Consider the following 16,665-nt stretch of genomic DNA (forward strand, 5'->3'; position numbering starts at 1 on the left):
GAATACCGATCGGCTTTTTTAGGGACTGTATAATATGGGTGTCATCATCAACATAATATCAGAAATATAAATATTAACATAGATTCTTGCAGATGTTTATTCAAATTATTACACAACTTACAATTTCCAATTACATCAAAATCTGTAATATCAAAATCTGTAATATCAAAATCTGTAGATGGTCTATTTCGATAGGATCGCAAATAATAAGTCGTTTTACTTTCGAAATTATAATTAGGTTCTTTCAGTAAATATATGTTGTAACTTGTACTCAATTTGTTCATAATGACAATTACAGGTTTTAAGTCTAAACAGGGCTTTCAGGCTTGTTTCTACCAAACGACTGTGGATTCTGGTGCTGTGCATGTAAGTAGTTGATGATGCATTGTACATATTATATTTATACTATACTTGGAGATTTTTTAAAAGAACTGGGGTTAAACGTCAGCTCCAGCATGACCATGCTGTGTGCTATGAGAGAAATTTTGTCTGGACTTGTTTTATTTCGAAGTCAAACGGAAAACAATGCTGCACATTTTATGACAGTTTTAATATATTTTTTCTGGGCAATTTTAATTGAGATTTATGAAACTGTAAATTCCATTTTCAAGAAAAAACAGTTTGCAAGGCCAAATGATAAGCCATCCAAATATGGTAGAAATTCTTTGTGCCTAGTACCAAGTTACTTTTATTATTTACTAGCAGGATACCCGGCTTCGCTCGGGGGTCATAACTCCGAAACCGGAAGTGGTAGACTAACGTCACCTGGCCTATGTTACTCCCCGGTCCGAGCTACCCCTATACCCCAAATTTCAGACTCGGGCAGACCTAGTGTAGCCGCCAACCCCGAACAGACAGACAGACAAACGACAGTCACAAATATATATATAGATAGATAGATGTCAACCGGTTAACATATTCTTGTCTATCTGTGACCGGATATGCAGATTTATGAACTGATAATATTTTTGTCCATCCTGAAAGAAAAGAAATACAACCATGTGATTAGTACATGTTCTGAGTAATTTCAAATAATACATCTATGCTTTTCATTATACATGTATATTTATTTTTTCTTCGAAGGACTTTTCAATTATTGGAAATTCGCACGTGAGAATCCTCACCCGCTCTTTAAACTCAAGCTTGGCAAACCTCAAAGGCTGTGTTACCTCCGCCCCAGGCGGCTACGTAACACATGCAATTGAAGCTGTCCAAACACTGTGAAAGGAAAGTTTTAAAGTCTTCTTTTGGTTAAAATCAAGTCAATCGTAATAAATGCGAAGATCTCTAAACTGAGTGAATAAATGGATTGTATATGTATAAATCAAACAATTCATTAGAGTTCCTATTACTCAGTAATAACCAACCTGGTAATTGAAGACTTTTTCGAAATCATTTCCATTATTTTGAACCTTCTCTAAAGTTATGTTTTACAAAATCTCCAGACTGTAATAAAAGAAATGTACATACAGTTTAGATATAATATTTAAAAATGTATCATTACAGGCCAAGGTTGGTATCATTTTTACCCTAGGGAATGATATGCGGCGTGATAAAGGTGATTATACAAGTTTTAATTTTTAGTTACATTCTAAAAATATATTACCGTAAATATTACACTAAATATTACTGTTGTTATTTTCAATTGATGGAGTTCTATGAAGGAGACTGGGGTAGGTTATTTACAATATTCAATGCAATAGGCTGTAACCTTTTTCAAATTTACAATGCATGAAAATGTTATCTCTAAAACTGCAATGTAATTATTTTCAGTTCCTAAAGAAGGCCTGTTAAGGCGTTTAATAAAAGATTGTAAAAAACGGTTTGAATACATTGTAAGTATACAGTAATTGAAGTGCTATGTTTCGTGTTCCTTGGCTTTGTCGGCCTAATCACTGGGATGAAAAACAAATTATTACTGAATATCCTTAATTTGTATTGAAATTTTTTGAGGTTCAAAGCTAATGCCAATTGTTTACTGTATGATACTTTAACATAACTGTCAAGTGTCTTTATTTCAGTTTATATGTGCTCCTTTGCCGGACAAAAAAACCAGTACAACTGTATATAAAGCTTACTGTCAAATAATAAAAAAAAATTGTGAAGAGCTGGAAGTCAACTTCATCTCTGTAGAGGAGTTCATTTACAAACCCCATGCAGAGATGACGTACACTTCACAGATGCAACTTACAGGGTATTTTTCAGAAATCTATGTACGTAAAACTTATATTAAACGTTCAACATTTTATATACTTTCATAAAATATTAGATATCTTTTTAGCCAACCATTATTATATGTTTCTGTTTTAAATTATATGATCGAGATTCATTGAATATATACTCATCAAAAAATTAAAGATATCACCGGCAGTTGTCCTCGCTGGCAATTGTCCTACTCCCGGTAACAATGGTAATTTGACTGAAATTTTCAGTATTTTCTTTTTACATTATCAATTTTTTAACTATTATAACGATAACTGTCAGCTCTTTAACTAATCTTCCCGCTTTAATGTCTAATTTATAGCTTATAACAATGTTTTTTTTTTTTCAGTAAGCAACATACTGGAATCTGTGGAAGGTAATCAATTGTTTTACAAATCATAACAAATTTTAATGTGATATTTTCTTGAAGTAAATACATAACAAATCAGAGAGGTAGAAAAAAGGGGGTAGAAGCCTCTTCATAAATGAATACATGTGTATTTCAGATATTATCTGGCTCTCCCTGATACTGCTTCACTCATTCTCTAAATGGTATACTATTCAACCATTTCATAAGACCACGCAACAAACAGGACTTCAAAGGATGAGACAATCAGAGTTTCTTACAGGAGTCTTTCGTGTTGGGGCAAACCGGAGTAAAGCCATAAAGCGCGGGGCATCCTAACCCTTCTACAATTCCCAACAACAAAATTTAACTTACAATTATATTTCAGACACAGAATATGATGATCCACTTGTAAGAAATGTTGTACACAGAGAGTGTCCAGTAACTGATTTATTAAACCCACACATGAGCATATCCATCCTAAAAGCTAAAACATCCAGAAGTATTACATGTATAGTTATAAAAATAGATAAAGTAACTAGACAACACAGATCTCTAAATAAAAATAAAAACAATTTTTGCAACTTGATGCAGTCTCTACAAGCAAAAACCAAATATAATAATGCAACATATTGATGCTTCAGGTCTGGAATTATCAAAAATCACCAACCGGTCAAGGATGGACTATTTGAAAGTAAGTTCAGTTATATCATAATTCAATAATTTGTATTATGGTAAATTATTGAATTATAAATAATAAAACCATCATGTCATTGTAATGTTCTGTGTATTTGATTGATATAACTGTATGTGTAATAAAGGTCATGAAACAGATTAGCAATACTTGGAAGGTCATCATATGTTGGTTTTTTTTTTTTTCATTTATAGCTGAACCCATTGCAAGTCCTTGTCCTCCAAAAGATCTACATCTACATAGACATTTGAAAAAGTTTCATGGTGGTGAGTAGTTTATTTAATCTTCTGAACTTTGGGGTGAATTTTGTTATATTTCAATTCAAATCCCACAAAATCAAACTAAAACAGTAATAATGTAAGTCTCAAGATGACAAAACATTACAGTACAATAATGCTCTTCTTTTTTTTTATAAAGGCCCGTTCTCACGGTGCGACTTGTAGTATCTACATGTAGATTACGAAATCGTATATAACTGAGTTGATACGACTTGTTATCTCGCGATAATCTCGTCTTGTCTTAGCATAATGGCGTCATCAAGCGACGAAGAGACGCTGGCTATTATTGCCCTACATTGGATAAATAAGAACAAAAAGAAAGAGAAAACCCAAATCCGTCTGGGTTAGGACAGTGGATACTGCGTAGACCCACTGCCGTTCCCTATTACGTTAACTTGCGTCCATGTTTACCAACAACAAAGGGAGAGGACTCGTGTTTGTACTAATACTCGACATCTCTGATTGGTCAATTTCATACGATCTGTTGACTGAAATAGGGAAGTTTCTATTTCGCTCAACTCGCTTTCAACTGGTTGCGAGCTTGTAAAAGTTGGTACGACTAGGGTGTTCTCACGCTGCATCTCGGGTCGATACTACATGTCGCACCGTGAGAATGGGCCTTTACCGGACAATATAAACAAAATGCTCTTTTAAGGACTTAATTTGAAGTAATGTTAATTTGATAATTTAATTTGTTGCTAGTTAATGGTACCAAATTTAAATATTTGTGGCATATGTGCCTAAATAATTAAAAACATGTATGTGTAAACTACTGTGTAAACATGGCCCATACATATTAAGATGAAAATACATCTATTAAAATCATTCTGTTATTAGATTTATAATATTAATAATGTTATCTTAAATTAAAAGGTTGAAAACTATTATTTTGTTGGGGTTTTTTATTTCTTAATTTTGTAAAGATATTGTATTGTATCGCGATATTTTCCCTTCTGTATCGCGTTACAAACCGACTCTGTATCGTCACAACCCTATTAATGAAGGTGATAATGGAAATCATCAACAATATCCAAGTTTTGTTTTTAACCTGTCGGTGTTTTCGATAAAACTGACAAATTCGGTTTTGGAGGTTGTAAAATACCTTTCACTTAATAATAAGATACCAGATGTTGCTCTATATAATGTATTCTATTCACATGCATTCCGATGTTAACTGTAGTCTATCTATGTAACATTGTGTGATAATGATAATGATCTATTTCTTTCAAGATTCATATTTTTTTATTTTAAATGCACTCATAATATTAAATGCAGGTGGGTCGTATTACATACGCAAACAAAACCGATCAGACACACACAAAGTAAATAGGCAGATAATTTTTAAAGATCCGGGCTCCACCTGTCAATGTGCACTGCTGTACAGTTCCGGGCCTGTAAAAATACACCCCCCCCCCCTAAACTCAGCAATGAAAGATGTATAAGAAAAGTGCGTCTACTAATTGACGTTTCGTATCTGCCTGTTGATGTCATGAGTGAGAATTTCAACAAATTAAGGGAGATAATCCGGATAGGATTTGGGAAAACGTTAATTTAATAGTGTAGTAATACTAGTAAGTAAACAGGGACAAAGACCAACAAGGAGAATATTCTTCAGTGCGAAGAGATAAAACTTTACTCTAAAGGATGAACTACCTTTTAGTTTATATTCCTAAATTGTTAATTTTAACTCATTCAATCTCTTCGGAAATTCTATCTGGGTAATCGCCCCTATTGTTAGTGTTTTTGACGTTGTAACTTATGACTTGAATCGGCAGACTACCACTGTCAAAAGTAACGTCACTTGAAATACCCGCCGGGGCAGATTTAGTTCTTGCATTATACCTGTTTAACAAATGTATATTAATCCAAACAAACTTGACAACACTGTGTAGTAGTTTACCACCCTGCGACTGGATTCGGCCATTTCAGTCCAGACCAAAATTCATATACATTAACGGATATAAACCGGATATGAACATGAATTTAAAGTCGAAAACACTGTACCCATTAATGAAGATTTGCCCACAAAATCCAGCCCATCAAATTTATATTAAGGCGCATGCGCCAATGTTTGTATATAAACTAGGATTATTTTATTGTATCCACCTCTAGCTGATGAAAAGCGAACAGCCCGAAACATGTTCTAGATTATATTTTTAAAACTACTACACAGTGTTGTCAAGTTTGTTGCCGGGGATCTATATTTTTTGGATTATTTTCACGGATTGGTTCCTGCTCTTCCCCGGATGCATCACTGAGATCCAAACTTGCCTGCACTGTTCCAGGGATTCTTCCACCCTCCTTTTCTTATCGAGTGTGGGGGTTTTATCGTCCTCTACTTGGATTTTCTAAATGTATATTAAATCAAATGAATGGATCCGGGAGCCAGACGTAAACCTCCACTGCACTGTGCAGTCCCGGCGGGTAAATCGCCCCAGAGTTTTTTCCCTTGCATTCCACACTAACCTCTGCTAACGTCTCATTTGCTCAAGCAGTGGACACATTAAGCGGTGGACACACTAGCCCAATGATTCGGCCGTATCAATCGGCGTCAAAATTCGCCTCGTGTGTCCACTGCCATTCTGCCTAATCAAACAGGTTTGATATATTCGGCCGAATTATATTGGAAGTGAATAAACGACCGGATTCGGTTCCTGACGAAAATTTACTACGAAACCGGATATCAAAAAGGCGGTGACCATGAAACTTGGGCGCGGTCAAGGCTAATACGTCGTCATAGCTAGTAACGCTCGTGTTGATTGGTCGACAACTGCTGACGTCATCGGATTCCCCTTAGAAGCAGCAGGCAACGAGGAAAGCAGAATACCGGATCACCGACCAGTCGCTATATACTTCAATGGCGGCAGTGGTGATACTAACAGAGTTATCTTCTCGAGACAATATCGTATGTCTAAATTACGACGTTTTACCGATCGTCGCCATTTGGACACCACCGTCACTTGACGTAAGGTTTAGCTTCTACCTACTTTTACGAAATTTCTTGATTTCTTGATCATTTTAATTAAAAGCAAAGCGATTATGGCTGAACTTTGTCATTCTTTCATTGATCGTGTACGATCGAGCGTAGGTTATAGACTACCACTTCAGTTGGGTGGAGGAGGACGTATCCATCATGTTTTCCGCAGTGGTGGGACGTCACGAAATTTAAGACAGGATGTAGGAAAGCTTCCTGTTAGCATTGCTGTTGTTTTCGTTCAGAATGGGGGGAGGGGGGCGACATAGGCCCACACCACCAACAGCCTGTTCGTATTGCTGACGACATAGTTAACTTAGTTAATCTGGTTCCTCAGCAATGTCCATGGGCTGTTATTATTGTGGGCAGTTTGTTTGTTCGCCGCGAGCCTCGTGATCTGACCGAAAGCCAGTCCAAGGACGTTAAGGATTCTGTGAACAACCTGCTCCGCCACTGGTTGTCATATTTCAGTCGAGTGCTTTTTGGGAATACCAGTCGGAAGATGAGGTATAACTAAGAGCACTTTGATCGTGAAGGAGTTCGCCTTAATGCTGCAGGCAATCGTCTTTTTGCGGGTTCGATTCGTGCAGCATTTAAGAAGGCTCTTTCCCTATTCTAGTGAACTGTTGTTCACTTAGTAATTTTATCGGTGCCCATTGGGGCATTATGGTTTAATAATTCACACAATGAAGATCTAAGCTATAGATCTAGTCATTATAGACACGAAAAAAAAAATGATGTGAATTTGTGATGTTTGAAATATTATGTAAGTTTTTTTTTTTTTTTATTTATCGAACATACTACTACCTTGTACTCTACTAATGACTCAAGTTATCATCTGATCTGTACCGTATTAGATTTATATGAATATTTTTTTAAATTTGTAAAACAAAGAAAACTACTGAATTTCAACAATTTCAGTTAGTTATTTCTAGTAGTTTTAATGCAGATGATGGAAGGCCTATAATTGTATACACATACAGTTTAGTATGGAAGCTAATTTTATTTGCTCCTTTCATCGAATTAGAGGCATCGCCAGTTGTTCGCGATGATTTGGCAGAATCAAATCTCAGTAAAGAAGATCGGGTGTTTTTACGTTTTAATCGAGAAACGCAAAAATAACTTCGTCGGCTCCTCGTAGAATTCAAGAAAGACTTCCAATATTACACTTTTTAAAGAATGCGAAATAGCAGAATAAATCTTAGCCTAACTCGAGATAGAGAATGAGGGGCTGAGTTCCCAAGTTATCCCCACGGCGAAAACTAGTAAACTCCAAAACATGGCTTTTCTATGTAATGTTCGTAGCCGAGGCAAGCTAAGTAATATTTTAATGTCGACAGTATCTGTACAACGTCATCGAGTAGATCTTTTGGAAAGCGCAGAGAATCGGTCACCTTTCCGTTCACTGTGAGGAAAGGTGTTCAAATAATGGCATCAAAACCAATGCAATTACTACGGACTCCGGTTCACACATTGGCAGATCGTCCTGTCCAATTCCATTCCCAACCATGATTAACTGAGGGCTTTTTGTGAAGGACTTGCTTGCTCCTTCCATCCAATAAGAGGCCTGGCCAGTTTTTGCCATCATTAGGCAGAATACCGGGTGTTTTACAACGTTTTAATTGAGAAACGCAAAAACAACTTCGTCGGCTCCTCGTAGAATTCAAGAAAGACTCCCTACAATACACTTTTCAAAGTATGCGAAATAGCAGCATAACTCTTAGCCTAACTCAAGATAAGTCAACAAACATTACGGTGATATATTCGAACGTTTTTTTTTTTTTTAAATCGAATAATAATTGTGACCTCTAGAGGTGCACAAGCTAAAAACGCGATTTTTCGTCAACCAGAGGCCAAAATTCTGGTAGTTACGATCTGATATTAGCGAATATTGAAAGGAACCGAGATCTTTGGGTTATAAACTTGCATTTCAAGTTTCATCAAAATCGGATCAAATTTTGGCCCCTAGAGGGTCCACAACTTTGATATACCAGATGTTTACACTATTTGCGTACGAGGGGCGGCCGTTTGGTCTGGCAATTTTTGTCCGATTTTCATGAAACTCAACCTCAGACAAAATTACGGTGTAACGGTGATATATTCGAACGTTTTTTTTTAAATCGGATAATAATTGTGACCTCTAGAGGACCACAAGCTAAAAACGCGATTTTTCGTAAAATCAGGGGCCATAATTTGGGAAGTTATGATTCGATATGCACGAAAATAGAAAGGAACCAAGATATTTGGGTTATAAACATGCATTTCAAATTTCATCAAAATCAAATGACAATTTGACCTCCAGAGAGTCAACAACCCTGATACACAATATTTTGACACTATTTGCGAACGAGGGGCGGCCATTTTGTCCGTCAGTTTCGGTCCGATTTTTCACGAAATTCGAACTCAACCATTCTTAGAGTGTAATGGTGATATATTCAAAGGTTGGTTTTTTTTTTCAAATCGGATAAAAATTCTGACCTCTATAGGGCCCACACTCTAAAAACGCGATTTTTCGTACAATCAGGGGCCATAATTCAGGAAGTTATGGTCCGATATGCGCGAATATCGAGAGGAACCGAGATATGTGGGTTATAAACATGCATTTCGAGCTTCATCAAAATCAGATGAAAATTGTGACCTCCGGAGGGTCCACAAACCTGATACGCAATATTTCTTGACACTATTTGCGAACGAGGTCCGGCCATTTTGTCCGTCAGTTTCGGTCCGATTTTACGAAATTCGAACTCAACCATCCTTAGGGTGTAACGGTGATATATTCACGTTTTTATTTTTTAAATTGGATAAAAAATTGTGACCTCTATGGGGTCCACATAAAAACACGATTTTTCGTACAATCAGGGGCCATTTCGAAAGGAACGGAGATCTGTGGGTTATAAACATACATTTCAAGTTTAAACCAAATCGGATAAAAATTGTTACCTCTACAGTGCTCACAATCTAAAAACGTGATTTTTCGTACAATCACTGAATCAGGGGCTATAATCCACGAAGTTACGGTCCGTTACATGCCAATATCGAAAGGAACCAAGATCTAGGGGAGATAAACCTATATATCAAGTTTCGTTGAAATTGGATAAGAATTGTGACCTGTAGTGTTCACAAACAATTGTGGACGGACGGACAGGGGCGACGACAATATACGTCCACATGAACATTTGGGCGTATAAAAACTTTACCTGATGGATTGAAATATAAAGTTACCCTTATATTTAGGGCTATGAATGCTGTGACGTCATCGTGGCTAATTTTCATCCATGGCGTCAAAAATCAGGACACGTATTATAACACTAATTTGTAAGCAGATGTCTATACTTAAAATTATAATGATTTATATGGTATGAATCAGAATTGAATTAGCCTTTTAATGGTGTTATTTATATTTTGGTACGCTAATTACCTGCCGAGAAATCGTCCGTTGAAAAGCGTATACGGCTTATCAAGGGATTTTCTCGCCGTAAAATTTTGTGGCACACAGATATTTACGATTTTCGAATTTTGTATGCTATTTTTAGTCGCTTCGTAGCTAATGGGGATGCATTGCAGAACCAAATTTCCTGTCCAATCAAAAAGAGGAAATCCTAAAATTGTTTATACCGCTTGCGCCCGAATTCTAACCGAATTAGAAGCCAAGATATTCCAAATTGAAGGAAAAAATTGCCTTTTAATAATATTTAGAAAAGAAAATTTTTACACGTGCACGCGGCTTTGTGAAGACGAATATGTGTTCTAACAACTGCAAAAAAATTATGCTAAAATATTTATAAATAAATAGCTACGACCGTGATTTGTGAGTAAGGGGTCACGCGTCAATTCTCTACACAAAATCCAGGAGGCGTGGCCCGATTACGTTCTCTTCGCGGGAGGTTTTCTTTCGAGAATGCTTACAGAAGAAGATTGAGCTAGATAAATGTAAGTTTTTAAATATGCAGAACTCGTTTTAATCCAACTTATTCGCAAAACGATGTTGGAAATATATTTCTCCACTTTACAGAACGGTTTCTATTGCGTTAGCTTGTGTACAGTGACTTGTATGCGTATGTGGCATAAATTGATATTCATGACTCATTCAAAATACTGGGACCGTTAAAGATGACGTAGCCCTATTTATCCAGTATATGACACGTATGTCTGTCTTCAGTAAAAAAACAAAAAACGTCTGGATGGTACGGTCTTCGCTTATTTCTAGTTTGATTTTGACCAATGCAATTAAAATATATTACATGTTATATTTTTTATCATTTTTTTTTTTTAGCTACTAGAACTAGATCTTTTTATTGTCAGTTTTGTACTAGGTTAAGTATTGAAGTTGGTAAATTTACAGTATTATTGTGTAGGCCTAGTAGTAGTCGAGTGAAATTTTTTAATATTTGAATTTTAATTTGAATTAAAAATTTTAAAATTCAGTATGACATTTGTACATCATCTACCGTAGTACCTATATTTATTTTGGTTACAAAGGCTTTAGCAGATTTGCAAAAAAAATATGGCTTCACCTGATTTTGATAAAACTGCAGTCAACAATTTCATTGGAAAATTTTCTGAAAAGTTAAATATTTCTACAGACCAAATTTTGAGCAAATTACAAATTGAAGCTGTTGATTTTAATCAACTAAAAATTGGCTTCATTATTGAACTATTGCAGTATTTTGACAATCGTGATCAATGTACTGATCATTTAATTGCTATATCAGGCAAAAATTCGGATTCTTTCAATGTTAAAAGTTTAAAGAAGAAAATTAGACTGGTGAATGATAAAAGTAAGAAATTAAGGAAGAAAAATATTGCTACATATAATCAATATTTAGATTCCGTGTTTGAATTTCCCATTTTAAAGCCCGCTGAGGTATTTGAAACTTAAGGAAACCTAATTTACAGGAAAAATTAAATCAGACACTTAAGTTAAACTTATTCTCTGAAAATTATGATATTTTAAATTCAAATTATGACATAGTTACAAAGACTTTTTGTGTTATTTTCAAAAATTATGAGGAAAAATTAAATGACCAATGTGAAAGTGCTAATCAGGATAAAATAAGTCTTGAACAACTTGACAATATAAATCAGCAGCAAGCTAAGAAACTGGATTCTGTTTTCGAACAGTTGAAGGCCACAAGAGAAAAGTTATATTCAAATACTAGAAATGACAGTAAACTTAAAAGAAAGGAAAACAAAATTGTGTCTTTATGCGAGCAACTAAAGAATGTGCAAGGTGAAAATGAAAATTTGTGGTCTCAATTTTTAGGCAAGGAAGCAGAGTTGCATGATACTCAGGAATTTATTCAAAATTTAAGGTCAGAAAATGAAAATTTGTGGTCTCAATTTTTAGGCAAGGAAGCAGAGTTGCATGATACTCAGGAATTGATTCAAAATTTAAGGTCAGAAAACGAGGACTTACAGCTATTAGTTGCAGATTCAAAAGAACAATCTAGGGCAGACAAAAAACATGCAAACTCGAAGATTTTAAAATCCAGAATTTATCAACTCAATAAAAAGATCAAAAGATTAGAAAAGGCAAAAACTGACTTTAAAAGTTTATTTGACATTGAATATGATAAATATACACAGCATATTAGAGATCTAAATTTAGAAGTCCGTTTACTAGAAAATGAGAATCATGAATTGAATAATCCATTAGATGTATTAAAAACATATGAAAATGGGCAATGTACATCTGATGCCAGAGAATGTTCTATGGAATTATTGACCGAAGGGGGAGTAAGTCAGAATAAAATACCCTTTGTTATTAATTCTGTTGTAACAAAACTTACAGGTTCCGTACCAAATAAACTTCCGAGTCAGACCTTGCTTAGCAAGAGAATCTTGCCTGAAGCAAAGTATGTTGCTTGTAGACAGGTGGGCACTGCTTTATTAAAAGACTTTGATCCCACTTCTGACATTGGTAATGTTTTGCATCAAGATGCAACCACCAAATTTAGCCAACATTATGAAGGCATGCAGGCTACTTTAAAGGATGGTAGTAATTTATCCTTGCGTCTTTGTAATGTTGGAGGCGGGGATGCTAATACATATGTAAATGCCTTTCAAAATATTATAGATGACATCGTATTGTCTTTTTCAAGTGATTCCGTTAATGATGGCGAGTATAAAGCCAAATTAATCACTTCATTTAAGTCCTTTTTAAGCGACCAGTGCGCCACAAATCCAGTTTTTAATGATGCAATTTCCAAAATTAGAGATCTTCCAAAGGTTATACCAATTTTTGTAATCTCTCCAAAATTGACCAGGAAAGAATATCGGACATGGGCAAATTTGCGTGTCGTTTGCATCTTCTGGCTAACTTTGGAATAGCGGCAGACAAAGCCCTTAGACTGTTTGAAGATACTGTCACTGAAGGCAAAAATCCATTTGCATTTAAGTCCAATGACAGTGGCACATTCAGATTAGCTAGAAATGCTGCTACTGCATTGACAAAAAGAGGTTCTGATAAGAATGGTATAGCGAGCTACTGGAATGTGTTTCTCCAAAGTCGTGGAACTGAAAACGCTTTGCTAACTTTTCATGGCCATCGAATAAATATTGCATTTTACAACTGTGCAGCAGTATTTTTTCATAAAGAAGACATTTGTGATATCCTTAAAGATTGGAAGGATCCAAATGGTTTATTGCAAGCCCTTTTTTTTTTTGATGTAAAAGAAAAGGTCTTTTTGGCTGGAGCTAGGGCAATGGGCATTTTTTACGAACTGGTCACCACACCGTTTTGGTTACTCTTAGAGAAAGCTGGATCCATCCTGGAAATTAATGATGAACTTCATCAAATGAAACTGACTTTGACAACCTGGGCCAATGATGGGTCAGAGCCGCTTAAAGGCACACCATTGTTTCCTCTACATGTTATTGCGTACAAATCTTCTAAATTTCATGATGTTCTTTTCAATGACTCACAATTGGATTCTTTAACTGTAATTGCTCTTGAACTTTTAAGTGCACAATTGCTGATTATCTTGGAACGACAAGCGGCAACACAGTTACCAGGAGGAAAGTGAAATGAAATGAAATGGAGTTTTATGGCACGTCAGCTCCAAGCGGGCTATATGGTGCCAAACACATGGTGACTTTGACGAGACAAATTAAATCAATATCACATAAATATATTTATATACATAAATAAAAACAAGTATCACAGACAATGTTGTTAAAAATAAATATAAGTCCTTTATGTAGATAAATAATTAAAAACAAAAATACGGATATATATATACAATTAAAATTTGTAATAAAAGTTTGTCTCTTAAAAAGTTTAACAATTTTCCATACAGCTCCGGTTGAGCAAATAATTGATGTAGTGACTGGCAACGGTAATAGTTTGATCTTACATTCTTGAGATGATTGCACTCAATCAAAATGTGCTTAACTGTCAAAGGAACATGACAGTGAACACATTCTGGTTGCGGCTCTCGCTTCAAAATGAAAATGTGAGTTAAAAAAGTATGACCAATACGAGAGCGACACAAAACAACTTCATCCCTCCTGTTGGTTCTATAGGAGTTTGGCCAGTCTTCTATGAGAGGTTTAATGTGATGAAGTTGATTTGTGTCTGCAAGATCCCAAGACCGTTGCCAGCGGTCATATATAAAAGAATTTATAGAAAATTTAAAATCATTGAAAGGTATTAAAAATTGAGATATGGGAAGATCTAAAGCAGACTGCCAGGAGGAAAGTATTTTAGTCCTTCTGTCAGTCTACTGGAGACTTCATCTAATGTGCCAACAACTAATGTCATTAGCGAAAGAGATATGGCTATTCTTGACAACCTTTTGCGCATCAAGCCATCTTCTTCTACCATGTCTCTAGAAACAATTTTGATGTGGACTAGAAATAAACCTTCTGTCTGGCTTGAAACTATGTCTGAAAACGAGAAAGACAATGTTTTAAAACATGCAATGAAATTTGGACCAACATATGTGAAGAATTTCCGTGAACGTCAGAAGAATATTCAAAAACAAATTGAAGAGAGATTGGCAGAAAAAAAATCTCAAAAACTTAAATTTGAAGAAAACCGACAAAATATTAAATTGGCTGTAAGTAGGGAAATTACAAGGTATGGAGGTATTTGGTCTGTTGATGAAGTAGATGGTAGTATCTCTAAGTTGTCTTTAAACATAACTGATGAGAAACAGAAAGAACAATTTATCCATGATGCTGTTTTATGCCAGATTAAATTCCATAAATTGGTTTTAAACTCTTCTGGTCCTAGAGAGCTATTTCAAGAATCGGCCCAAAAAACTAAATTTGATACATGCAACTTGAAACAAATTTTGTCTTTAAACTTTGACAACACTGTGGAAAAATCTGACAATTCTTTATATTATAAAACTCAAGAAGAAGTTTCTGAGATATTTGTTTCTCAAAAAGAAACACTATTTGCAAAATTAAAGGCAGAACGACAACAAAGATTATTAAAACAACAGAAAACAAAATTACCTCTGTATCTTGACCACCCATATGACCTTGTAAATAAAAGTGTACAACATAAATGCAAAGAACTCGATAGTTCAATTCAATGGTTTAAGGCAAAAGTTACTGGAATAACCAGATTAAAAGCTGATGTTATAAAGTCAGAATATGAAATTGTGTATGATGATTGTCCTAATGATACTTGGTTCTTTCCCTTATTAATTGATTTAAAAAATGGTGACTTAATAGTTGAAGATGAGTAATCCCACATAGTTTTCACTCTCCACCCATGTCGGTGGCATGTAGCGTACATGAGGAGGATACACAATGTGATATTACTTACCTCTAAACTTTAACAACCTTGATTTTTAGAGACAATGTTTATACATAAGGTCTTCAAAAGCAAAGGCATTTCACTTCCAACTAATTTTTTGCGTGGCTATGTGATTTTTCTCACTTCTCGTCTACTTTTAAGTTTACTATATTATTTTAGGGGGATCACGTGGCTAAGTGGGTAGGGCGCTGGCTCGCTAGCCTGGAGGTCGGGTGTTCGATCCCTGCATTGGCCGAGAAAGTTCATCTCGATTTTCCGGCGTAGTTTCCCCTTGTCAGTGATGCAGAATGGAGGGTCTGACAAGGACAGCTGCCTAGTCGTTCGAATGGGACGTAAAACCGAGGTCCCGTGTACACATTGGCGTGCACGTAAAAGATCCCTTGGCAGTTGGAATTCGATATAAGAGTAGGCCGTAGCGCCGCTGCCCGGGCAAAATTTCCCTCATAGCACACTGTATGGCGTATGCCCGTCTTCAATTAGCCCAGGTTAGGTGCAGAAGAGTAGGACGTTAAACCCCATTTCATTTATATTATTTTATCTTAAAAGGCACATTAATCTTAGAGTTCTTTATTTGGTTGATTCTCTGTCAGCATCTTTGCATTTTATGACAGAATGATACGGGGACCCAAGGACGCTATACACATAGGCATTTCCTTTGTTTTATTCAAACTGGTATTCTTAATTTTGTTATTGAGTTGTTTTTTTCGTTATGTAGGGAAACGTGTAGATGATGTTTGTCTTGCTTATTTTCTTACTTTAGTTCATTTTCCTTGGTTTCCTTATTTCTGTCAGCACATTTAAGAAATACTGGTCAAGTTATACCATTATTTAATATTTTCAGTGCTGACTAGAGTAATGCAACAGTTCATTAAGAACAGTTCACTATGAACAGTTTATTATGAATTGATGTAACAATACATGTATGAATTGCCTGTATATTCCATAACATTATGTATCTTTAAAATAGTATTATGTATCCCTGTACATCTTATTTTTCAGATTAAACACGCCATGGTTAAAATTGGTATAGTTGGTTCAAGTTTAGTGGCTCGTCTAGATAAGTATTGTGGTTCTAATTTATGTGTTCCTGGTGATGTGAGGTTTTTCGGAAAGGGGGGGGGGGGTGAAGGCAACTAATCCGTCTCAGGCTCTTGTTTCTAACCTTTTGTCCTGATTTTGTGTTTATTCATTTAGGTGGTAACGACATCAGTGTTTCATCGTCCCCACGTGCTATTTTACAGAGTTTGTGTGCTCTTATAGTAAAGATTAAGGCAGCGGGCTGCAGACGTGTATATGTGGGGGTTATTGTTGAACGGGACAATTTTTTAAAATCACCCGGTCTTACATTAGACGTGTATGAATCACAAAGAAAATCAATTAACCGTCTTGTGTATGATCGTT

General features: G+C 35.6%; 1 protein-coding gene across 1 annotated transcript; it reads left to right on the plus strand.

Moving 5' to 3' along the window:
* Positions 1-13,099: 13,099 nt before the first annotated feature.
* Positions 13,100-16,268, plus strand: LOC126822195 (uncharacterized; the record flags this gene model as incomplete). Its single annotated transcript, XM_050550940.1, has 3 exons — positions 13,100-13,515; positions 14,233-14,456; positions 16,264-16,268. Coding segments are annotated over 3 exons (645 nt in total), but the record flags the coding sequence as incomplete, so codon positions are not given.
* Positions 16,269-16,665: the final 397 nt, after the last annotated feature.

Source organism: Patella vulgata, chromosome 5 (genome assembly GCF_932274485.2).
Source record: "Patella vulgata chromosome 5, xgPatVulg1.2, whole genome shotgun sequence".
In the NCBI taxonomy this organism is placed as follows: domain Eukaryota; kingdom Metazoa; phylum Mollusca; class Gastropoda; family Patellidae; genus Patella; species Patella vulgata.